This window comes from Pyrus communis, chromosome 16 (genome assembly GCF_963583255.1).
Source record: "Pyrus communis chromosome 16, drPyrComm1.1, whole genome shotgun sequence".
NCBI lineage: Eukaryota > Viridiplantae > Streptophyta > Magnoliopsida > Rosales > Rosaceae > Pyrus > Pyrus communis.
In genome coordinates, this window is record NC_084818.1 from 7,303,099 (window position 1) to 7,328,633 (window position 25,535).

Consider the following 25,535-nt stretch of genomic DNA (forward strand, 5'->3'; position numbering starts at 1 on the left):
ACTAACTTATATAAAATTTTCTTTGAAATATTTGTGGTTATGACTTATAGATTTTTTGGTCAAACGATAGATTTATCAGACTAAATGTTAGATTAGAGAACCAATAGGGTTTGGACCTACACCGTGATGCAAGGAAACCACTCATCTCCACCAACGTGATAGAGGGCGTGTGTGTGAAAATACATTAGTTTTAGTTTTTAACATTGCATTGTCATTCTAGAGTCTAAACTATTCTAATTTGTATGTTACTAATTAAGAATATTTATCCGCTTCACTCGAGGTGTTTGATTTAGTTTTCCTTTCGTCAGTTTTACTTGTATAAAAAAAAATTATTCTAATTTATTCGTAAGGTAAATTAACCTCGAATGAAAATAACGAGCACGCTGTTGTGACCAACTGAATTACAAGTGTAATTTTCGAAGCCACCACATTGCATACGAATGAAGTGCATACTCTCATTGCATACGGATAAAGTGTGAATGATGACGGTGGGCCTCCATGTTTGGCGCCTTGGTTGCTTTTGCTTACTCATTTGGAGCGCACCAATTGCGGATAAATTCTTTTAAGGTTATTTTACTTGTTAGAAAAGAAATTATGAATTTGCCACCGCTCATAGCTCTATGTGATGGTGGTGGCGACTGTGGAGGCGATGAAAGTGGATGGCGATAGAAGATGGAGGTAGAAAGTGGTGGAGTTGGGTTGGAAAAAAGAGAGGTGGTGAGTTTAGATTTAAGATATAGCGTATGTGTGGAAAAAAGGGTTAAAACTCCCTCTATAAGTCCTCATTTGTGGCCTGCCCTGAGTCCCCTCCCTCTAAACTTTTTGTCACGGAAAAAAATTATAAGAAAATAGTAGATGATGTTATTTCTAAAAATAAATAAAGTTATAACGGGAGTTGAAAAAAATATTAAAAACTTTATAAAGTAAATCAGCTTTTCTATGAAAAAAAAAAACACAATTCCAAATGGGGTATGAGCTATAAGTCAACTAATTTGACGGTAATAAAAGATAACATTATAATTAAAATTCTACGAAAAATCCTAATAAAATTTCCATTTCCTAAAACAAATTTTTGGAAACAAGGAAAACACGTGGAAAAATAAGGCAAACAACCAAATTTCTTTATACAATTTCCTAGCATAATAACATCATATTTAATTTCTACCATTAACCTTCTAAGAAAAGCAAGGAAATTAGGTTAAACAGTTCAACACCATTTTCAAAACTGTTTTTAAACAATTAATTTCTAGCATTAACTTTTATGAAAATCAAGGAAATTAGGTAAACAGTTCAACACCATTTTTCAAAACTCATTTTAAACAATTATGTGAAGTGAATCCAATTATCCAAAATCCTTAATAAAATTCTCCCTCTTTTAATAGAAGTTTCTAACCATGATGAGGAAGTATTTACTCTCACATTTTACGTCACGATTTCGATTTATATTTTTTATATTAATTTCTTGATACGTTTGGCACTAAGACAAACTGTGTTATTGATCTATTTATATTATATTAGTCTTTCTGCATGAGTTCATGCGTCTTTCAAAGATGTATTTCATTAGTTGTTTGTCTTTGTTTATTAGTATTATTTTCATAATATTATCATGTCGTCTATTTATATTGAACGTGGCCTACCAAAATCAACCATTTTAGTAAAATAAAAACCGAACTTTCTATTTACTCTTGCTTCTGCAGAAAATAAGTCCGTCTCCCTCATCTCGGATTCCGTGTAAGAGACATGGCGCACATGTAATAATGCCACGGCAATCTCGCCCCTCATTGCATGTGCCGCCCTCCCTCTCTCTCCTCCCTCTCTCTCTCTCCAACTTCCTTGCTCAATCAACCAACTCACACTCTACTTCTACCCAGTCTTCTCTCTGACTGCCTCCCTCCCACGCACAGACGCTGAGTTGAAAATTCAGTTGCAGAAAATCAAGGCCCAGCCGCGGCAACGAAACCCGATCTCTGCGCTCACCCGGACCCGATACAAATGAAATCCGCCGCCAAAGTCTCGCTCAACCCGCTCGGCGCCTACGAGCACAAGAGGTAACGCTTCTTCTTCTGTGCTACCCCTCTCCTTTCCCGCCACGCGCCCTCCTAGGTTTTCTGTAATCCTCATCATTTTGCTTCTTTCGCTGGATTCGCAGAAATATGTTGATTCGGGGATTAAGATCCTGACCGTTGGATTGATTAGTGTGTAATTTGGTAGGATTTGTGTGTTTATTTGATTGTGTATGTGCATTGAGGGAGTTGATTTTCGATTGTTTAGTGTGAAATGCGGTGTGATTTGTAGTATAATTAGATTGAGACTGATCTGAGGCAATGCCGAGTGCTATGGGAACTAGAATTGTCGAGCCCGAGTCTGCGATCGAGACTCGAGGCCGGTTACAGGTATCCCGAGCACGATTCGTGCTTGGAATTTTGGTTTTCGTGCTCTGGATTTGATGTTATTCATTATTGGGCTGTTTGGATTGGGATATGATTGTGGATTGATTAGTATGGAGGTGTTGTAATGTTTAAGGTTAGATATGTTTGTTGTTTGTGAAAGAAGATTTCTATTTCGGTAGCGATTTCGAATGAACGGGCATTGGTGTTTGGACAGGGATGCTTATGGATTTGCTGTGAGGCCTCAGCATGTACAACGATACCGAGAATATGCCAGTATCTACAAGGTTTTGTTCTTTTTTTTGTTTTCTTCTATCTTAACATGTTTCGTTTTGGTTTATGATAAAAATTGATGATCATGGAAAAGAGAACAAACATTAAATTTACAACTATGTTCGTTTAGTTTCTTACATTCTGAGAAGCTAAACAAAGAATGTGTTTGGCTTCCTTCGGCCAGTGTTTTCACTTTTTACAGTGAAGGCTAGATGAGTGAATTATTTATCAGAAATTCCAGCTATGTTGTGCTCTAATATACATATGTTTTCAGGAAGAGGAGGAGGAAAGATCAGAAAGGTGGAAGTCTTTCCTGGAACTACAAGCAGAGTCTGCTGAATTGCCAGTAGATGGATCATCTAAGGGACAAGATAACTCGCTTGTCGAAGCCTCAGCAAAAGAACTAGACTCCAATTCAGAAAAGGGTGTTGATGGTGATGATTTAAGTGACCAGAAGACAGGTTCTGATTCTCCAACCAAAAGCGACAATGACAAGGAGGAACTGGCAGCTAATGACAAAAAAGCTCATGGCATCCAAATATGGAATGAGATTAGACCATCCCTTCATGCCATTGAGAATCTGATGAGTATTCGTATAAAGAAGAAGAAGAACAATTTATCAAAGCATGAGCAGGACACAGGAACTGGGAAGCCACTTACTTCTATTCAAGAGGCTAGATCCCCAAAAGGAGCATCTGAGGAGGATTCCGAGGATGAGTTCTATGATGTGGAGAGGTCAGACCCAGTTCAAGATGTCCCTTCGAGTGACAGTCTGAGTACATCTGCAACCGGTGCTGCTTCTGACACAGTTGGTTCAGAATCTTTATTTCCTTGGAAAGAGGAATTGGAGGTTCTTGTTCGTGGGGGAGTGCCAATGGCTCTCAGGGGAGAGGTGCATATTTAATTATTTTATCTCTTTTTATTTCGCGAATTTCATTATAATGAGTAAACATGATTATTGCTTACTTCCAACTTTCAGCTTTGGCAAGCCTTTGTGGGTGTGAAGGCACGGCGCGCGGATAACTATTACCAGGATCTACTAGCTTCTGAAACTAATGCTGGTGGTGATGTGGAAAAACATAGCTCGGAATCAGACAGTGATAGCAAATTGTCAACAACAGATCCTGTATCTGTACCTGAAAAATGGAAAGGGCAGATTGAAAAGGTTGTCCACTACTTTATATAAAAAACTTTTGTCTTCAGTATGGCTGCTCCTTTATTTGAAAAGAACTATCAACTAAAGTTATTAACTTATTGGCAATGATCTGATTTCCAGGATCTACCTCGAACATTTCCAGGTCACCCTGCTCTTGATGAAGATGGTAGAAATGCTTTGAGGCGTTTGCTTACTGCATATGCGCGACACAATCCCACTGTTGGGTACTGTCAGGTAATTGGTTCTGGAACATGTTCTATGCTCAGGTAACTGCTAAGTTGTAAAGTTGCCATTACTGTAATTGGCCATGAAATTCGAGGATCAAAATAGTACTTTGTTTTTCCGTGAAATGACACTTTTGGGATTATTTGTACAATTATACCGAGACTGTAATGCTCATGAGTTTGATTTATGTATTTATGAACAACATCTTACAAATAGGTTATGGGTTTCTATAAGTTTATAAGTTTATTGTGAATGGAGTAGTTTTAATGAATACAGGATCTGGCCAATTTAGGCCTTAAAGGCTATAGGATTAATTTGTGATCCACAGAGAATCTTAGCCTTATATTAACTTCTAAATGTCAAGATTATTTGTTACATTAAGTCTGCATCTTACCGAGGGTTATGGATGTGACTTAGATGGAGCTGTAACTGAACCCCCTTCAATATTTGAGTGATTGTAATGCGTCAATATTTGTGTTTAAATTTAACCAGTGTTATCAATTATTTTCTTTGTTTCACTTCTAACTGACTTTAATGCTTGTTGGGCTTCTACATGCAGGCCATGAATTTTTTTGCTGGCTTATTACTACTTCTCATGCCTGAAGAAAATGCCTTTTGGTAAGATCTGAAACTTGATTCGCTGTTTATTAACTTCCCCAAAAGGATAATCACCTTTGTTTGTCATTACTTGACTTAATTTTGGAGGCTTAGCTTGAAGAATTAGAGAGCAGAGTTTTCTTTTGAAAGGAATAACAATTGTCCTTGAAATTTAGAAGTTTTTGTTGCATATGGTTACATTTGAACTGATTACACTTGTTTGGATTTGTGTAATGACAAAATTGGCAAAACTTTCAGGGCTTTAATGGGGCTCTTAGATGATTATTTTGATGGCTATTACTCTGAGGAAATGATAGAATCTCAGGTACATTAACGAAATTGTGAAAACCATGTTACTGTATAACTGCAGATGGTTGACATTTAATATACTGATGGTCTGTATTTTACCAGGTGGATCAACTTGTTTTTGAGGAGTTGGTGCATGAGAGATTTCCTAAATTGGGTTTGTATATTATTATGTACACAGTAGATGCTTCTCTTTGTATTATATATTTGTTGAGTGATCACTTAATGTCACCTTTAATCACATTGCAGTCAACCATCTAGGTTACCTGGGAGTGCAGGTGGCATGGGTTACCGGGCCATGGTTCCTTACCATTTTCATGAACATGCTTCCATGGGAAAGTGGTCAGGTTTTATATGTGTCTTTGTAATTAAAACTAACTTTTCTTTTATAGGTACATCTTATAGCCTACCCTCTAATATGATTGCTTCCTATTGACTTCAGTTCTTCGGGTCTGGGACGTTCTTCTTTTTGAGGGGAACCGCGTGATGCTGTTCAGAACAGCACTTGCCTTGATGGAGTTATATGGTACTGGATAAAACAGATTTATTTTCCCTTTTTTCAAAGAAAAAGATTGCATATAATATGGATATTCAATATGAATATGGTACCATGTGGCCTGTAGGCTTCTCTGGTTTATGAAACTTAATTTGGCTCAGTTGCGTGTAGGCCCTGCACTGGTTACTACTAAGGATGCTGGAGATGCAGTCACTCTTCTGCAATCACTGGCTGGCTCTACATTCGATAGCAGTCAACTGGTATTGACAGCTTGCATGGGTTACCAAAATGTAAATGAAACTAGATTACAAGAGCTGAGAAATAAACATCGGCCAGCTGTAATTGTCGCTATTGATGAAAGATCAAAGGGACTTCAGGCTTTGAAAGATTCTCAGGGTCTGGCATCTAAGCTTTATAATTTTAAGCAAGATCCTAAATCATTGATAATAGAGGCAAAGAAAGCAGAACGGTTGGTCAATTCACAGACAAATGGTGATTTATCTCGTTCAGAGTCTGGGTCCTCTAATGCAGATGAAATTCTTATTAGCCTGACTGGAAATGGGGAATTAGATTCCGTTCCAGATCTTCAAGAACAGGTTGCTATTTCTTTTCAACGCAACCACACCCTCATTATAATCTTCTTTTGTTTGCCAAAGTAGTGGAGTGCATTTTGTTCTGTCCATGGGTTGCCACTTAATCTGTATTAACTTTTTTTTGGCTGGTTGTTGAAATATTTTCCTCATAATCAAACTTTGAGATTTAAATTAGGTTCTTCGTGCAGGTGGTATGGTTGAAGGTTGAATTATGCAAGCTGCTGGAGGATAAAAGATCTGCTGAACTCAGGTTCATATTATGGTGTTAAGCGGTTTTTGTTTGTTTGTTTTTTCCTTGTAAAATCTATATTCACTTAACAGAATACTCCTTTTTGATATGTTGGATGCCAATGTGACTCTCAATTTCCCCAATGCATTGGTTAAATACTTATAAAAAATAGCTCATTTTGATAGGTTGGAAGGAAAAATGTAAGCCAAGAAATTTCAAAAAGAAAAATAGTTTATATTTACTTCATAGTTGGTATTAATCTTGACCATTCAAGGGCATCTAGGATTTTGGGGTCAAACACTTTACGACCATTCATTGCAGTCTTCAAGTCCAACCATCGTATGATGGTTTCTGCAAACACTATTATAACCATTCATTGAAGCCCTCATTATGAACAACAGGAGCCTATGGAGTTGTTTTTGTGTGAAAATGTCCTTAGTTGGAAGTGCTAGAAACTTGTTGGGAACATACTTGATTGCTTAGACATTTAACTTTTCTTCTATGAACCTCCTGCTAATTTTACTTCCATTAACAGATCATTCTCAACATTATCCCGACCACCGTTAAATGAAGCAGCTTTGTGTGATTCCATGGAATCCTGAAATATCACATAGGAAACTAGCTTTCTAAACTAGTGATAAAATCCTTAAGTTGAAATATTTTATTTTCCTTAGATTTATGCCAAATCTTTATGTTAATTACGCATCAACTGACACCTACATTCACAAGAGTACAAATATCTAAACAGTTTGACGACCATTACTAATGTTTCTAGGACCATTTCTAATCTTTCACACTATGCTTCAGTAAAAACTATTAAATCTAGTAACAAATGTGATTGTTATTGAGCCAGATTATTATTCTAAAGTAATGCTGATATTCTGGGTCTTTCCCAAATTTTCAGAGCTGAGGAGCTGGAGACAGCATTGATGGAGATGGTCAAGCAAGATAATCGTCGGCAACTGAGTGCCAGGGTACATCCAAGAAACTTTTATACATAGCTTAATTTGTTAATGAAAGAGATGGTTTTCTATATATTTATTTCTTTTCTGAATCTGCCTCATTTCATTGGTGAATAATTTTAGATATGTTACTGCAAAACTTGTTTATTACTTGCTACATCTAATATTAGGGCAACAAAGCATTTTAGTTATGATGATTAAATGAGTAGCTAATATGCTTTGAGATCAGATCTTTCACTGGCTTATTGCATCAACTACACATCTTTGTTTCTAGTGTGGAATTCTCATTTATTTGTCCTTGTACTTGGAAAGTTACTAGTAAAGATATTTCACATGGAGTTTCTCGCTTCATCAGGTTGAGCAATTAGAGCAAGAGGTTGCTGAGCTTCGCCTAGCCCTTTCGGATAAGCAGGAACAGGAGAGCGTCATGCTCCAGGTTTTGTCTCCTCGTCCTTTGTCATTGGGAGTTCTGTCTTTTCCATACTGGTTCTGGGTTTGTAAGCAGTGAAAGATTGCTTCCTATCTTACAGGTCTTAATGCGAGTAGAGCAAGAGCAGAAACTAACAGAAGATGCTCGCAGATTTTCTGAGCAAGATGCAGAAGCACAGAGATATGCTGCTCAAGTGCTTCAGGTTGCCTAGATAAACCATATATCTGACTCGTTCTCTTATGTAATAATGAAAAACTGTTATGTTAGATTTTAGAACCACCACATGTATAAGATTAGTTTACTAATTTAACGCATGTAGTGTTTTACCAAACTATTCTCCGACTGCAGAGTGAAAAATTTTCAGGTCAATACTTTTTATTCTTATTTTATAAATTGTAAACACATTCTTGCAGGAGAAGTATGAAGAGGCCACTGCTGCGCTTACGGAAATGGAGAAGAGAGCTGTTATGGCAGAATCAATGTTGGAGGCTACTTTGCAATACCAATCTGGTCAAGTGAAAGCACAATCTCCACGGTAACAGTCTCTGCAGTCTTATTTTATTCATTGTTGAAAGTTACTCGATCACCTTTTTTTCACTCTTGGTTTTGTTCGTATCTACCTTGATTTAGTCCTTCCTTTAGTTGTGGCGTAGATATATGAAAGGTTGTTCAGCTTTCGGTAGTGGAAATTGAAGTAAAAGGTTGTTTTGCAGATCTGCATCTTCACCAGTACAAAGCAATCAAGAGCAGCTGACACAAGAAATTCCTGCTAGAAAGATTAGTTTGCTTGGTCGACCATTTGGCCTTGGCTGGCACGACCGGAACAAGGTTAGCCCTTCTTGTACCCTTGACATCTAACTTTTGTGTGACAAAAACAGTAGGAGAATACGATTAATAGGTCTTTTGACTAAGATCACCGGTATCTTTCCATATTATTTGCGGTTAATATCACCTATTGAATGCACCAGGGAAAACCTGCTAACAGTGAGGAGCCAAATGATGGCAAGTCTACCAGTGAAGGACAGAGCCCCACTGCGGAAGCAGAAGTAAAAGAGACGAATGTCGTTAAAGCGGAAGATAAAGAATAGAGCAGACCAAAGTCTCTATTGGTATATCCCTATAGATATTCGGTGCCCGATGGTATATTACTCAAATGTGCAAAAGCTTTGGTAGTATGCTTTTCTGTGTCCGTCGGTCCAGGGAGATATAGTTTCGTATGTAATTTTTTATCCATTCATTGTTTGATTGTTCATTAAGTAGTGGTAATAATAATGTAGGGGAGGAAGAAGAAAATGTAGAAAATATGGATGATATATGGTTTACATAGGTATAATTTTCGTCGTTCTTGTATTTGTATGACTTTTTGAAACGTACAGTTCCTCTTCTTTTCTCTTTTGATCAGATAAATGTACTTATGTTGCTCTCTCTCTCTCTCTCTCTCTCTCTCTCAAAATTAACGTTTTTGGGTGAAAGTAGCACCACACGAAGTCTATCTCTTTGCTACTTACTGTTCAATATGTAATATGAGACTAATAATAGTTCGTTTACTAATTTTGAGCAGGGGCAAAATTGTCTGAAAATGTTGGCAGAGTGATTTCCGCATTTTCTTTTTCTTCTCGTGCACTTTTTTTTAGCTCTTGGGGTTGAATAAAAAAAAGGGGACAGAAACCAAGCGAGCGTAGGAGACAATGGAAGTGATAATCAATAACCATGCAGTTGCACAGGATGAGGTAATGCATTCACCAAAATCTGTAAAATTCCTATAAATGATTTGAGGAAATTGTAGTAATGGTGCATTAACGTTGATTTAATTGGAATAATAGTCCTTCAATTAGAAATTCATGATCTTTGATTCCTTAACTCATCAAAATGTTTTTGTCAACTCTATCAGAACTTCAGTCAAAATGAATCACATGTCACTCATGCGAGGCTTAATCAAGGCAAATATTAAAAACCAAATGAGAAAATTATATCAATGATCTCTTAACTTTAACCCAATTGGAAAAATTGTCCCTCATCTTAAACCCAATTGGAACAATGATCTCTCAACTTTAATACAATTCTAGCTCATTTTGACGAAAAAGACCTTAGTTGCACCTTTTGATGAGTAAAGGACCAATGGTGAAAGATTTTTAGTTGAGAGACCATTCCTCCAATTACGTTTCAGTTGGGAGACCATTGCTACAATTATCAAATAATTTGGATACATTTCTATGGTTCTATTGGGAGGCCAATTTCGACAAAAAATTCTTATTGCTCAGTTGTACATCAAATCAAAGAATCTTGTATAAGGCGAGTGAAAGAAAAGGGCGGAGGAGGAAGCAAAGGAAAACAGGAAAAGCGGGGGAGCGACCACCGCACCAGCTACCGGAGTGAACGAAATTCCGATAAACAGGCAACATTGCATTTACAGCCAACAAAAATACCACCCAGCTCCAAACAAAATGACTTTTGAATCACAACTAAAACCCCACTACGGAAGGGAAACACGACGGCTATATTGGTGACAACAACCTTGCTCTCATCACAAGCTTCCGAAGATGGAACTGTGTCGACTAAGACTTATCTTATGAATTTAAAAGTTCCCTCCTAGACCTAGGAGTGGACGATGCTGTGTGAGAGCTGTGTGATTGCCGTACTTCAGGATCATATTTTTGGGAAGCAAGGTAATTAAGGGCTGTCACTGCATCCGCTATGGCAGGTCGCATATTAGGGTGATCCTGGACACACATTGCAGCCACGGCAAGAGCTTGATACATTCCCCTCACCGGATACTGACCTTGGAGCATTGGATCAGCAATTTGCCAAAATTTCCTCCGATCTCTAAACAAGGGACGGGCCTGCGACAAAGAGTTTATGAGCAGAAAGTTCACAAGAGTCGAGACTGCCATTTAGCAAGAAATAGCTTGTCCTTCCTATTGTTGATTTCACTCATAAAATATTGCAGTTGTTAATTGCAACCCCATACGAAACTCATTTGAGTGTTCCAAGCAATCTTCATATGTTTTCATATTAGCAGAGAAAATAAAATGTACAAAAGCAAAGAAGAAGACACAACTCTCTTACCCATGTGACCAAATTCTGTTCACCGGCAGCCCTGGAAATGTCAATTGCCTTTCTTCCGGTAATGATTTCCAGAAGAACAACCCCGAAGCTGTATACATCTGATTTCAATGTGAGCTGACCAGTCATTGCATATTCAGGGGCACAATATCCATAGGTTCCCATCACCCTTGTGGAAACATGAGTATTATCTCCCACAGGACCCAACTTTGCCAAGCCAAAATCCGATAGCTTAGGATGGTATCCTTCACCAAGTAAAATGTTTGAGCATTTAAGATCACGATAAATAACAGGGGGGCTAGCTTTGTCGTGCAAATACTCCAAGCCCTTTGCAGCACCGGCAGCTATTTTCATTCTCGTGTTCCAGTCAAGATGTTTTCCATCTGGCGGTAGATCTGGCATATGGCGATAAATAAAAGTCATTAACAACGTTAAAAGATACCAAATAGAAGTTAGACCGAAAAATAAAATTGGTGCTTAGGCACCATATGACCACGGACACATTGAACATGCCATGACATGGTAATAACGTGTTAGCTTGCATTCTATTGCAACATCAAATTATGAACTTCGAGCAAAGAAATAATGGCTTCCAAGTGCTGTTACTGCTGTATATACCGTGCAGATGGTCTTCCAAAGATCCCAATGGCATGTACTCGTATACCAAAAGCCTCTGATCCCCGTCAGCACAATAGCCTACTAAGTTCACAAGATTGGGATGGTGAAGTAGGCTCAACATTAATACTTCAACGAGGAATTCCCTGTTCCCTTGAAGCCCATTGGAATCAAGTTGCTTTATGGCCACTACCTACACCAAAAGGAACAAGGTTCAGCTCCTACCACAAGCAAAGCATGTGAAGTCAAAGATACAACAACAAACGAACTTCTAGGACAGAAGGAAAAATATCAATGACAGTAGACATGAGTACACCCCTATTATCTGCAGTGATAAGTGAATTGGATCTTATCAAATTGGAGACCACCCAGAATTAGGCTTAGCACCACACTCAAAACCTTTCCGGTCTTTCACCGAACAATATTACTTCGGTCATCCTTTGCAACACTCTACTTTATCAAAGCATATAAAAATCATAATATGTAAGTACATCATATGAAATAAAGTTTAATTTTACAAATCAAAATTTACGATGCAAGAAATAAATCTTACAGTTAAGGTGAGGTTGAGAATGGGAAATGAAAGGCGTAAAGAATTGTAAAAAGGAAAGACAGGCAATTTAATTTTTCATGTCGTTGATCGTCAAAGCTTTGGAAAGAACCTGATTAGTGCTCTCCAAGCGCCCTTTATATACTTGACCAAAACCTCCTTCACCTAAAATACAATCTGCTCGAAAGTTCTTTGTTGCTGCTGCCAATTCTCGAAATGTAAATGTATGTGCTGCAATGTGACCGGGGCCTCCATCCTTAGGAGCCTCCTTTACAGATGGTCCCAAATTTGCCTTCAGTTGTTCTAAGTAAAAGAACAAATGCGAAAGGTAAATAAACAACAATGCAAAAACAGTTCACTGTGTAATAAAATTCAAACCAAACTTCGATTGCATAATGATCCAAAAAGTTTCTAGTACTAATTACCATCATTCAGAGTTTTGAAAAAATGAACGCGTAATCGAGTGAACTCATCATAAATTCACACTCTCTCTCCCTCTCTCTCTCCACGTTTTTTCTTCCTGATCAAAAGTAAACATTTAAGCCATCTCTCTGACTAAAAAACACACAGAAACTAATGATTTTGATTTGATTAAACAAAAATGGTTAGCAACAGTAGAAAACCCAGTGCAGTAAAGAACACAACTTTAGAGTTAAAAATCGAAAGTAACTCTTTCCCAATAACTGTGAATGCTAAACACCAAAGTAAATCCAACCCAGAGTGCCAAATGCCACATGACAACAAACAAACCCACATTATTCCCGACAATGCCAATATTCAAAAGGGATCGAATACACTAAGATTCAAGCAATTACAAAAATGGGATTCCTGCATTCATCAACAGTAACTCAACGCGGTAAAAAAAAGCACACATTGGCTCACAAAGCTCAAATCTTCAAGCATCTTCCAAACAGTAAAAAATTCTGAAAAAATGGTGTCTTTAGAATATTTCCAGAAATGTTACCTGAAATCGATGAGATCTGATCTTGTGGCTTGTTATTCTTGAGCTTCTTCTTCTTTGCAGCTTTTCTGCTTAATTTGCCAGAACACAGGAACCAACTCATGGCTTTTCTTCTACCTCTTACCGATTTTTAACCTTTGTGTTGCTTGAGAGGCAGAGTTGGTTAAATTCTCACAGACCTGTTCATTCCCATTATATACTTTTAATTCTTGAAAACCCTTTTTTGCAAGGGTGCCCTTGTAGTTTTTCTGAATTTGTATTTCATCCCACAGAGTCTCAGTATATCCATTGTTTTGCTTTGACTCAGCTCAGCCTCAAGTGACCACTTTACTCCGAAACATGATGACAATTGGCAGCTAACGAAGATAACAATTGTAATTCTGATGTGATGCACCGGGAAAATACGTTCGTTAATTAATGTAGTTATGCTCACGTTGTAACAATTTTTTTTATATATATACAACAATATATCTGTACTATTAGAAAGTTAGAACCCTATTTTGGGATCACGAGCTTCACCAAAAAGTTTTGAACAAAAACACCCTTCAAATAAAAAGGTTTACAAACTGAACGAAATTCGCATCTAATTATTTCAAGGGTATATTTGTAAACAAATAAAGCAATAATGACATTTAAAAAAAATGATAAAAAAATTTCAAACATGTCATTTGATGCAAAAGTAATTTTTCTTAGAAACTCGTTATTTACAAAATTCAAATTTAAAAGTTCTCACTTTAAAAAAAAATTATATATTACTAAATCTTAATACTAAATGGCTGACCCCCCGTAGCATTTTAAATTTCACCCACGAGCTAAACAGTTAACATCTCATGATTAAATACAAAACCAAATAATTGGGTTTCACTTTTTTGCTTTTTTAAATACAATATTTGGCTTTCACTTGAGGGGAAAAAAAAACTAGAAGCAGAATGGACAGCTGGATATGAAAGGTAATATACTATTAAATTAAAAATAAGGCCAGTTTTTTTGTTAAAAAAATAATAAAAAATAAGGCCAGTTTCTTGGAACAAAAATTTTAAAAAAGCATAATAATGTCAATTTCAAAAACATCATTTTCAACGTGACTTTGACCGCGTTTCAAGGAATTTATGTTTAAACATGTCGTAATTTGAAATGAATAGTACTTGGGTTAAATTTACCTATGGGTGATTTCTTTAAGAATTAGTAAAAGGTGAATTTGGATTTGAATTTCTATAGCGCAAATTTGAGTAGTTTTTATTGAAGGGAATTGTTATTGATATTCCAAAATTCTCGTTCTACACTTTATACTTTTTATACTAGGAAAGAAAAATACACTTGTGAGGAATGTAGAATGAGATTTTTGGAGTATCAATAACACTTTGCTTACTGAATCAGTGTAAAGCAACGAATGGATGATAGATACAATTGATGTGGTAACGTAAGTAAAGAGAGATTGAGATAAGTTAAGAAGTAATTATGAGTCTGGCATACAATTTTTCTCTATTTGCACTTTAAAGTGAGTCTCATATCACTTGGCTTGAACTCATAAAGCAAGCTATTCGATGGGTGTTTTTCAATAATCAAATCTTTAATTATTATATGCCTGAGTTCGAAAGTTCTATTTGTTGGATAATTCTTTTTAATTTTCTTACTATTCACTTACATAAATAATTAATTTTGAAAAATAATTTTCATCTACCATTTCTCACCTCATACGCACCCCTCTAATTTCGTCGTCATTAGATTGAGCAATTAGAATAACATTAAAAAGTGGGTTGAAAATCACAATTCTAATTCTGTTTCCCCAACAAAAAAAAAAAAATAATAATAAAATAGTAAAAAAAAAATAATAATAATAAAATAGTAAAAAAAAAAGGCGCGGGTGAAGTGGGTAGCAGGCCCAAAACCGTTGAAATCAAGTTCTGCATAACAAACCGTTGAAATCAGAAGTTCAGAAACCCTAAACCCTAAAAGCTGACTGCGAGGAAGAAGACGAAGATGGAGACGGGAGGAGGCTTATTGGACGAAGCGCTAGGGCATCTCAGCCGCCGCGTTGTGCTCCTCGAAGACTGCGTCGACACTAGCGCCGCTTTCGTCCTCCACCACATTCTCAAGCGCTCTCTCTCTCAGTCTCCCCACTCCACCTCCAACGCCGTCGTTTTTGTTGCCTTCGCCCACCCCTTCTCTCACTACGATCGCATCCTCCGAAGACTCGTACTCGCTCTCTCTCTTTACAAAGAATTAAACTGTTACTTTTACTTTCGATTGATTGTTCATAGTTTCATGTTTAGCTGCTAATTTTTGTGTTAATTTACTTTGGTTAAACATTTATTAGTAATTGTTGTATTTATTTTCCATTACATTAATAAAAATGGGGTTTCTAAATTTTGAATGTGTTTTCTGAAACAGGGTTGCAATTTGGCTGCACAGAGGGACAATAATAGATTCTTTTTTCTTGACATGCTTATGGACTGCCCAGGTGAGAAAATCAGGTATGAATTGGTCTTTCAGTTTACCGGCTCAGCCCGGCTTACTCTTATTTACTAATTAATTTTCCACCAAATGCAAATCCCCGACATATCCTTATCGATTTACATGTCCTGAGTAGCTCAAAGTTAGTTAATGATCCCTCATATAAGAGACCTGCAGATAAATAAATCTTCTTTAGGTTGCTGTAATCACTGTAATTTGAAGCGATGTAGGATTTACTGCAGGACTGATGTTAACCGTAGTTCCATTTCGGTTTATAAATCTTTGTTCATTAAGAGAAAAGTGTAAGAGTTGTTAGTATTGGTTTCAGAAATTGTTGGATTATCGGGTTTCTTCGTATCATTAAATTCATGACAAGAAATCATCTCATTCAATTGTGATGCAGATGAAGGGAAAAACAGTGATTGTGGACTAATTGCTTTGTATGGGAAAATCCAAAAGACTGTAAGTGCCTTAGCTCAAGAGAACAACTGTGTCACCGTTATGATTGACGATATTTCCCTCATGGAGGTGGCTGCCAAGGGATCTACAAATCTTGTGCTAGACTTTCTGCATTACTCTCACACTTTAATATCAGAATCTGTAAGGCAGTGCTTGCAACTGTCTCAATTTCTCTGCCTTTCATGCTTCCACTCCTTTTGTTCCGTTATTTATTTTATGTCCTTTTCTTGTCTCAGGGTTGTTCTTTAATCATGCTCAATCACGAGGATATCTATTCAGGCACAGCGAAGCCTACCCTTATTTTACAGATGGAGTATCTAGCGGACATTCTGATAAGGGCAGAACCGTTGGCCACTGGGTTAGCCTCAGATGTGCACGGGCAGGTATTTGCTAGAACAAATGTTATGTCTCTCTTCAGAGGGAGAGTGCTAGGAATTATATCCTGTCACGTCATTCTTGTATGGTCCCCTCTTCTCATTTGTGATTAATAGCTTACTTTATGGGTCTTTGGTTGTTATGAAAACAGATAATCTAATTAGTTTTGTTAACCATATTATGCTCATATGTATGATTGGGGCTTTTGTGTCATGGTCCTTTTTCTTGATATCCTTGTTCTTTGCTCTTCACAAATTGGTGTTAAAAATTGAAAAATTGTGAGAAGTATGTCCGTTTGTATTGCTTGCTACCGTGCTGCTTGTGACTTGCCAGTTACGACTGTAGTCTCTATTACTTCACAAAAGGTTCATCCTAATAGTTATAGATAATACCTACATTGCTGCACGGATGCATGAGCTATGATCCTGATTGTTGTACTTGGTTGCAGTTGACAGTTAAAAACAGGGGGATTTATGATGGGCATGAGGGATCGAGAAACAAGGTGTCGAATTTCCAATTCAAAGTAAAGGAAAATGGTGTCGAGTATTTCTATCCCGGAAGCAAGACTTGAGGACCATATACGCGGCGTTGTTAAGGAATTTCAAATTGTGGGTGAATATAGCGATTGGGGCTCCCTTGGGATGGTGGAAAGTATATCTGCGTTACGGGTTGTACTAATGTGGCGACATGAATGTTGTTATTCTCATCCCGACCTGCCCTGAAACCGAAATAAAATGGGTTGTGAATGCGACTCTTATCATCGTTAATTAGCACATGCTCAATGAGCATTTGAGGATTATTAGCACATATTTTCTTTTGGTAAACAATTAGAGCGTATGTTTTGCATCACATTGTTGTTGAATGACTATTTGACTGACATAGTTAGGTCATAGGGTTAAGTTAGGCACAATAATCCCAAGGATCAAATGAATTTGTTTCATTCCCATCATCTTTGCATTACGATGATAACAATAGGAAACAATTTCGTTTTATTTTTTCTTTTCTATGTGGTCAATATCGGATACCGTCATTGAAATGAATCCTCTAAATGGACTCTAAGGGCGTGTTTACTAATCCGTGATCAGATTGAGTGTAATTGGATTGAGGAGGAATTAGAATTAGATGGAAGTAAATAAATTTTTTGTTGAAGTCGTTTACTAAAACTGTCTGAAATCGAAGAGGAATGATGTTGGTTCTATATAAGTTGTTTACTAATTCACTAGAATCAGAATTAAAACTAGCTTGATTACTAAATTGCCCTTATATAAAAAATTATTTTTATACTAATTAATCAAACTAATTTATTTTTTCTTTTCCATGGGGTCTATATCGTATACCGGCACAATAATCAGGTGGAAAATATTTTTTTATAAACAAATGCAATTGTTATGTGATTTGGATTTACCTTTTAATTTTAAAGATACGTTAAAAGGACGTTGAATTTGGAATATATCCACCTCGTTTGCAGAATTGTGATTGCATGGTTTTTTAGCGAAATTGGCAGGTAGAGTTTTGGTGGTGTTTTGTTGAAGTTGTTTAATAAAATTGTCTGAAATCGGAGAGGAATGATGTTGGTTCTATATAAGTTGTTTACTAATTCACTGGAATCGGAATTAAAACTAGCTTGATTACTAAATTACCCTTATATAAATAAATTATTTTTATACTAATTAATCAAACTAATTTATTGTTCAAATAAAATAAAATAATAATCAAACTAATTTTATATACCCAAATTTATCTATATAAAAAATAATTAAAGAAGTTTCTTTTTGTTAGAAGATGGTTATTTCCATTTCCCCCCCTTCCCCCCCCCCCCAAAAACCCTGTGTCTGTCTTCCCCACACCACCCCTTCATCATGAAGACTTTATTTCCCAACCGCAATAGCCCTCCCCCATCCCCGCCTTTCCTTGCCCTCCACACCACCCCTTCATCATGAAGACTTTATTTCCCAACCGCAATAGCCCTCCCCCATCCCCGCCTTTTCTTGCCCTCCATCCCACTTACCCTATAGCCACCGCCCCTAGCCCCAATTTCTGAAACCCTCCATCTCTCTCCTCTATGCCCTCCCTCGTCGCTTTCTTGGTTACTTCCATCATGGTTCGCAACGCCGTTCAATCCAACGTGCTTGTGAAAGCTGATGAGTGGGTCAAAGTTTAGAGATCTCATATATGCTTATGAGCAGGTCGCCTATGATATCTGGCTTTTTTCTTTTTATTTTCTCTAAATTTGTGTCTGTTATATTTGTGGTGGTTTTAGGAGGGGTTGTGATAGGCGTGGTCGGTACGGTTGTTATTGTGTCCGTGTTCGTTCATGGTGGTAGATTTGGGAAAGACAAAAGATTGAGAGAGTGGTGTGGGGTTGCAGAGGAGTTGGAAGGTAAAAGCACAAGGAGTGTTTTGGAATTAGAAAAAAACTATGGGGGTAATATTGGTACAAAAGGTGGATTCTTGATAGGCTTCATTTCGGGGAATTCAATTACCACCTTAACGTCGAGAATTTAATTCCGGGAGGTTGGGGAGTGTGATTCCCTTTAGTAAGTGGGTCCCACACACATTTTTCATTCCCAAGTGTTAGTAAACGAATGAATGGTGAAGAATGGGGAACGACTCCCACTCCGCCATGTACATTCCCTATATGTAAACACGCCTTAAATGGACAACTTTAGTTCACTCCGATATCTCACAATACCACCCCAATATCCCACAAGACGATTAGATAATCGGTAATATTTGGACAAGTAATTCATATTCTCAGCGATCTTTACTCCAATTATACTAAAAATTATCAAGTTTTTATATAATTTTCGTTCCCTTGCAGTAAAACCATGAAAAATGCATGAAGCTGCTATATTCATGTGTTTTACTTTCTTACCAAAAAAAAAACATGAGAAGTGTGTTTTGGACTCAAACCATTAGCCTGATCTCGATTTTGAATTTTTAATGAATTAGAGTTTTCCATGCATTGATATTAATTGTTGTATTTATTTTCCATTGCATAAATAAAAATGGGATTTATGAATTTTAGATGTGTTTTTGAAAATAGGGTTGCAATTGTTGTATTTCTTTTTTCTTGACATGCTTCTTCCACCATGTCCACACTTACAAAGAATAACTTCCATTTCACAGTACACAGTTCCTCAAATCCAAGGTGGAATACCACGTAACACAATTTGATGGCATGAAAGAAGATCCTAACTAAAGTGTTAATTCCTACGTGGATTGATATAAAAAACGTTGCTGCCAATTTTGATAACATATAATGACAAATTCTTTTTTCTTTTATAAATAATTAATCGTGCGAGCCCTAGTAAATGACCAATTATAAAGCAACAAAACAAGTTTTAAATGTAGGATGAGCTCCGAAATCATTAATTGTGTATCTATTTCATAGAAGTCCTTCCAAGCAAAAGGTTCATGGAATTGTCGCCCGCAACCAAGATAGGGGTATAGGAACCACTAGAGGAGTGGATGAGACTACAATATGCAAGGCAAGGCTACAACGGGGTATTTTTTGTGAGTAGGTAGTTTAGATGACGTGATCCGTCAGGACGAAACATATATTTTCTTCATTTGGCTTTTTGGCCTAAACCCTAAATTTGACACGTGAAAAATCTGCCTAATTATAAGGCGTAGTAAAAGAAAGAGGATTTTCTCCGGATTTACTTTGTGAAATCCTAGGGATCTTCATATTCTAACCATTTATCGTACATCGTGCAATTAGTTTTTGTCAGATACTATTATGTCTAATTTTAAATAAAAAAATTAAATAATTTCTGACCGCATGATATACGATGAGGGACTAAAATGTAGGAATCCCTGGATCCCACAAAGTGGATCCGGATATGATCCAATTCCGTAGTAAAAAGGAACGTGCTTTTCATGCTGACTTTTGCCCAACTGTATATTACGCAGCTGATAAAGTTTTAATCAGTCTTTTGTTTGATGGAAGGGAAGTTCGCCGCCGAACCATTTCTGTAAGCGAGTTGAGCCACCAGAAAGTGACGCGGCTAGGGATGCGTGTGAGGGTGGCCGGGGGCGGAGATTGGTCTAATTGGGATACTTGCATTTCGGTACTACAGAAGGTTTGAATCCCTAATTAAGAGGAAGTTAGGCCACGCCATTTGCTTTTGCTTCTCTGAAATTCATTTTTTCTCCTTCGTTCAAGTGCGTTCGCATTGTCCAGCGGCTACATAGCTCTATCTAGCCGCTGAATGATTGAATTCAGTGCGCCGGCAATGATCTGCGGTTAGTCTCTCCCTCCCTCAGTCACACACTACAATATATTATATTGTAAATTTTGTAACTGCTAAGTGACATTTTTTGTGTATGTTCGTATGCAAAAGGGGTGAAATCTGATTCTCCAATATGCAGGTGCAATCTCTGCAGTTTTTCCTTCTTCTGACCCTCTTCGGCCCTTATATACATATAGCATCTTCTGTTCTGTATGAATGTATGAATACGAAGCATCGTCTAATGGTGTAAATTCAAGTTTTGACTAACAACGCTCTAAACATATGTTTGTATTGGAGAAGGCTAGGCTACGCCATCAAGAATTACTGCCTTCTGCAGTAAAATCGCAAAAGAAATTGTTCAAGTAAAAAATCAATAAACATAAATCCATGTGTCTTTTGTTGTCCCCCTGTAGTAAATCTAGTCTTTAACCATACTAGATATGTAGATTTTGAATGCCAAATGCCGTATGCCCCTATCCTGCATCATCGAAACAGATGCTTCATCGGGTATCCATGGCTAGTCCTGTTCTCATGGACAAAACCACTAGCAATGAGTTGAGTAAGCTTAGCTATCTGTATCGTTGCCTTTGGTTTCATTTACCACATTTCGAATAAACTGTCCACGAACACGGGGCCTTTCTTCCGCCAGTTTTTTCCTGCTCTGGTATCTAACCTGAAGAGGTGAAGAATCATTTTGTTAAATACTCGATCAAAATTAACCATAGAAGTAATGCATTACACGCGATAAAACTCAAAACACAACTAGAGTTACCTTCTTCTCGAAGCATCTATCTTTCCTCTTCTGGCGGAATTTATGCAAAGCAGCCTCTCTTTGTGCAAGACGGTTTTGATCAATTTCAGTTTTGCTACCACCTTCAGTTGCACTGATAGTTCCTCCTTCTCCAGCTATGTGCTTATCAGATTCCATGTAAGTTCCCCTAGAATTTATGGCAGAGCTACCCCCACTCTGACCGTTGATACTGTTGTTTCTTTCTAAGGCACACCCATGCAAACTGTTACTGCCAACATTTGGTTCCATTGGTGCACCCTGCACGTTGGATGACCCGCACTGTGGAGCTGCTGCCGCCAGATTTTTCAGAGACAAACCATCGTGATTCAGCATCTGCTGGTGCTGGTCCAGACGCATGTTATGCATATGGTGGTGCTGCTGCAGCACTTGCAGGTGCTGATTCATTCCCCATTCTTGTGATAAAGTTGTGTTATGGACTGCAGCATCAGCCTGACCTTGTTTTATAGGCTGGTTATAAGACATAATCCTGTTGTGGTCTGGTTGGAAGACACAGGAAGTGTCGATTGATCTGGGGCCTGCATTGTCCTCCGATATCTCTTCGTTGGCAAAGAACTTGTTAGTAGTGGACCCTGTGTCATTGTTATTGCTACAGCCATTGGAACGCTGGTAGAGAGGAGTGCCATATGATTTAGATTGACAATTTTGAAATGATTTTGCATTTGCTCCCCCTGAGCTATTACCGAGAGGATAATAGCTACCAATACTCCCAGATGGGGTCTGCTTCGAATTTGTAGAAAACTTGTACCTGAACAGTACCGAAAATGTTTTCAGATTAAAAAAGTTGACGTAAACGTCAGTAGAGATGAGTTTAATTCAATTTCTGAGTATCTGCATACCTTGAGAAGGCTGAATTGTTTGAATGTCTCAGAACATTTTGATCATGACCACTGCACCTGGCATCTTGAACATCTCTCTGCGTCATTAAACTGAGCTCGAGGGAAGGAATTTCTTTACTGTCATGGATGGCCTTAGCTTTTATCTCTGGAAGCTTGAAGACACCATTTGGAACGTCAAACATAATACATTGCATCTGAGGAAAGGTGGTACTGTTACCGATGCCACCCATTAGATCAACAGCCTGGTTTCTCAATTCCCGATTTGGTTTTTCATTGTTGAGCTCTGGTTGCCCTTTGTCTGTTTGTTCATCATCGTTCTTTGAGTCCATTTCTGGAAGTCTGTCTTTATTAGTGCCGGTCGTGTTGGTTAACCCTTCTTCTTTTGGTTCATCAAGCTGCAAAACTGAAGTTCTAGGAAGTCCTATAGCCGAGTCTTTGCCCATGACAACATCACCTGAAGGAGAAAAACAGAAAAATTTACCCCGAAAAAAGAGAGACAAGGAAACAAAAGACGTTTAGAATAAGATGCCTACCAAGCTCTTCATTTTGCCCTTCACCCTCGCTAGTTTTAAATGCAGGCACCCCGTCATTGCCAAAAGTGTCATCCCTTGAAGGATCAACCTGACTGGTCTGAAAGAATAAATCCAAGCTAATGCTTGGAAATTGATCAGTACCTCTCCAGAAAGATCTTTTGGGAGATAAATTTTCGTTCTGGGTGGCATGGAAAATTGCAGCTAAACAACCTCATCACGAAAAGGTACTTTTTCCTGAAAATGATCTTTTTGCCTTTCGATTTAAATTATGTTTAATTTTACTCATGTTCAAGATTAAACATTAGGCATGCATATATGCAAATCGAGTGCAATAAAAAAGAATTCAAACACTAGTTTACTCTTTTATATGATACTAGTAAAGTGAAGGCAATTAGTAAGCTGACTGATACTTGCCAATCAACATCTAACATACATGAGAAAGGAGATAGAATAAACCATCCAAGTAAGGATATACGATTAAAAACGTAGAACAAGAAAGATACTAGACAGGATGAATTTATACCTCAGTGCCACTTCCATTGTCACCTTCATCCTTGTCAGTCAGACTAATGTTTCCGAGGGCAACGTTATCCTCACAATTACTACCAGTGTTCTTGTCGGACTCCTCAAAACCTGACGACTTTGTAGATTTTTGAGTCCCGATATCACTTGCACTTCCACTACCACTAGATTGCTGAAAGGATGAGTAATGAACACAAAAACAGAGGATCAAGATTCTGCACATGCCTTGGTGATGCACTGATGCTTGAATGTAGAAATGAAAACCAAACTGAAAATAATAGTTCCACGACATAGTATGATACAAAAAAAAAAACATGAAATAAGTAGAGCGACTCACCCTTTGGCATTTCCTCCAAACATGCCGCCATAGGTTTTTAAGCTCATTCTTTCGTATAGGCTTCAATAAAAAGTCAACAGCGCCCCTTGATAAACACTTAATAACTGTACTCATAGAATCTTGACTCGACATCACTGCACAAGACACACAAGGTTCAGTAGCTAAAGCATCAACCTGCTAAAAAATACTATAGGTAAATCAGAATTACGTTTGCCTGAGTAAAAATGCGAAAAATGTACTTACTAATTACAGGAATATTCTTTCGAGTTTTGTGGTCCATTATGTTGGTCAGGAGATCCATGCCTGACAAACTGGGCATGACAACCTCACTCAAAATAAGATCAACATGAGTTGTAAGATCTTCTAAGATTTCCCAAGCTCGTATACCATTATCTGCCTCTATTACTGCAAAGGTTGGATCCACTGTTAATTTTACCAAAATACAAGCAATTAAAGGAACAGGAATTAATCCTCATTTTCCTAAATTATTCAAGATAAATTGGAAGTAAACTATCAGTCTATAACTCTCGCAAAGTGAGCTTTCTCAAAGAACTATCAACTGTAAAGCATATGAAAATTAGAGTCACAAAACCCATGTTTACAATCTTAAACAATGTTTTAGTCACAGCCTTAACATCATAAGAAAAGCTTTTGGCTTGAAGACTGCATAATTGTTTATTGTCTAAGATTGTAGATGCCACAGCTACTGACAACCTTAGTAGATTAAGCATCGGAGTCTGCAGAAGTTCTGTAAAATAGGCGTAGGCAGCCACAAGGATGAAACTATGACTTTTTTTAATCCTTTGTTAACAATATCAACCTGCGAAAAATATGATAGAACATGCTTAAACAGAAAATCTGTCGTAAGCATGTTCTATCATTACATTGTGTATGAGGGAAATATCTCATATCATTAATATCTGCACTTGAAATATCAGCTCATACAAATATTTACACCAGTACACTTCAACTGATCCTAGTCCTACACATAGGATCTTATATTTTGCATTATACTAACCTTCGTAGCCACAATTTTGCAGTAAAGCACGGAGAATATTGCGAGTTCCATCATCATTTTCCACTAGCAGAACCTTCAGAGACCTGACAGATAAGAACTCCTCCCATCCTTGAAGCTGTTGTTCTGGCCGCCCACCATTTACGCCTTGCAAGTCCTCATTAACCCGAAAATCTTCCTCCTTTGAGAGCTGTCGGCCATCTCCCATGGCGCCATCCTTAATTTCCTTGCTCTCATCTCGAATGTGGCAATTTAATTCCGCACGCTCTTTGGTTACACGACTTTTGCTATTCATCCCAACTTTCCCGATCAACCAGATTCAAAGAGACAGCAGGATCACGTTGCACATCCCAGTGTCTTCAGGATGCAAGCATTAACAAGACCTGAAATGGAGTGAAGCTCCACGAGCCTCCTCTCCAAACAAGAAACAATCAGATTCAAAAGAACTGTAAATTACATGGTCTAGGAAATCGATGCACATTCCATCGCCACTGATATATCTAACCAGAGCAAAGATTACTTGAAGTTCAAACAATCTTCCCATTATTTCTCTTTAGCATGAAAATTGATTCACTAAATTATTTTTCTCACACAATTTCCATTTCAGCAACAAAGCATACCAAAGATTTAACAAATTTGCTCCCTTAAGCTTCAACAGATATACAAAAAAAATAAAAAATAAAAACAAAAAGAGTAGGAAATTGAAGTGAAATTAACAACAGAATGCACTCACATCAACTAAACCTAACAGAATAAACTGTCATAAAAATGAAAAAATTGAATAAACTGGAAGAATAATTTTATTATTTCGATTTCAGAGCAGTCGAATTTACCTCTAAATCCAGAGAAAATAGCCAAAAAATACTAAAAAATTTTGCATTTGAGCTCGATCCAGACCTCCGAATGCAGATTTTTTGAGTTGGAAAGTCGCAAGCTTCCGAGCTGAGTGAGAGCGCGTTAGGGCTTTTCTCTTCTGAAAAACAAAAGAAAAAAGAGAAAAATACGCATCGGAGAAAAAAAATGGGCTTCAGCGGTCGCGGAACGGCGGCGCAGAAGAGGCAGGGGAAAGGCGGATGTCTTGAAATTGAGATAAAGATATTATATGCAGGCCATTT

The 25,535-nt window shown here is 37.5% G+C and overlaps 4 protein-coding genes across 7 annotated transcripts; 2 read left to right on the top strand and 2 right to left on the bottom strand.

Annotated features, from left to right (window-relative positions):
- Nucleotides 1-1,597: 1,597 nt before the first annotated feature.
- On the top strand, nucleotides 1,598-9,079 carry LOC137720706 (uncharacterized). The gene is made up of 18 exons (XM_068459809.1): nucleotides 1,598-2,048; nucleotides 2,605-2,674; nucleotides 2,935-3,552; nucleotides 3,640-3,825; nucleotides 3,937-4,050; nucleotides 4,601-4,659; nucleotides 4,897-4,963; nucleotides 5,050-5,101; nucleotides 5,194-5,286; nucleotides 5,387-5,470; nucleotides 5,612-6,036; nucleotides 6,222-6,283; nucleotides 7,167-7,236; nucleotides 7,580-7,660; nucleotides 7,755-7,856; nucleotides 8,068-8,189; nucleotides 8,368-8,482; nucleotides 8,623-9,079. Exons 1-18 carry the CDS (start codon nucleotides 1,993-1,995, stop codon nucleotides 8,740-8,742), a joined length of 2,496 nt encoding a protein of 831 aa, XP_068315910.1. The 5' UTR covers nucleotides 1,598-1,992; the 3' UTR covers nucleotides 8,743-9,079.
- An 828-nt stretch (nucleotides 9,080-9,907) lies between these two features.
- Nucleotides 9,908-12,988, bottom strand: LOC137720886 (probable serine/threonine-protein kinase PBL7). Its single transcript, XM_068460007.1, has 5 exons — nucleotides 12,847-12,988; nucleotides 11,995-12,185; nucleotides 11,336-11,525; nucleotides 10,721-11,112; nucleotides 9,908-10,494 (listed from the first exon to the last, which is right to left on the bottom strand). The coding sequence occupies exons 1-5, from the start codon at nucleotides 12,944-12,946 to the stop codon at nucleotides 10,222-10,224; spliced, it is 1,146 nt and encodes a 381-aa protein (XP_068316108.1). The 5' UTR covers nucleotides 12,947-12,988; the 3' UTR covers nucleotides 9,908-10,221.
- Nucleotides 12,989-14,762: 1,774 nt separating this feature from the next.
- On the top strand, nucleotides 14,763-16,965 carry LOC137721325 (elongator complex protein 6-like). Of its 2 annotated transcripts, none has more exons than XM_068460423.1 (5): nucleotides 14,763-15,039; nucleotides 15,235-15,304; nucleotides 15,701-15,897; nucleotides 15,993-16,139; nucleotides 16,580-16,965. In XM_068460423.1, the coding sequence occupies exons 1-5, from the start codon at nucleotides 14,824-14,826 to the stop codon at nucleotides 16,700-16,702; spliced, it is 753 nt and encodes a 250-aa protein (XP_068316524.1). In that variant the 5' UTR covers nucleotides 14,763-14,823; the 3' UTR covers nucleotides 16,703-16,965. The 2 variants fall into 2 exon arrangements, with proteins under 2 accessions (XP_068316524.1, XP_068316525.1); XM_068460424.1 differs by having other exon boundaries at nucleotides 15,701-15,759.
- Nucleotides 16,966-20,641: 3,676 nt separating this feature from the next.
- Nucleotides 20,642-25,497, bottom strand: LOC137720948 (two-component response regulator-like PRR73). 3 transcript variants are annotated; one of them, XM_068460076.1, is made up of 9 exons: nucleotides 25,318-25,497; nucleotides 24,424-24,829; nucleotides 23,649-23,810; nucleotides 23,406-23,539; nucleotides 23,070-23,240; nucleotides 22,547-22,643; nucleotides 22,014-22,467; nucleotides 21,139-21,922; nucleotides 20,642-21,039 (listed from the first exon to the last, which is right to left on the bottom strand). In XM_068460076.1, the coding sequence occupies exons 2-9, from the start codon at nucleotides 24,713-24,715 to the stop codon at nucleotides 20,932-20,934; spliced, it is 2,202 nt and encodes a 733-aa protein (XP_068316177.1). In that variant the 5' UTR covers nucleotides 24,716-24,829; nucleotides 25,318-25,497; the 3' UTR covers nucleotides 20,642-20,931. The 3 variants fall into 3 exon arrangements, with proteins under 3 accessions (XP_068316177.1, XP_068316175.1, XP_068316176.1); XM_068460074.1 differs by having other exon boundaries at nucleotides 25,254-25,497; XM_068460075.1 differs by lacking the exon at nucleotides 25,318-25,497 and having other exon boundaries at nucleotides 24,424-25,246.
- Nucleotides 25,498-25,535: the final 38 nt, after the last annotated feature.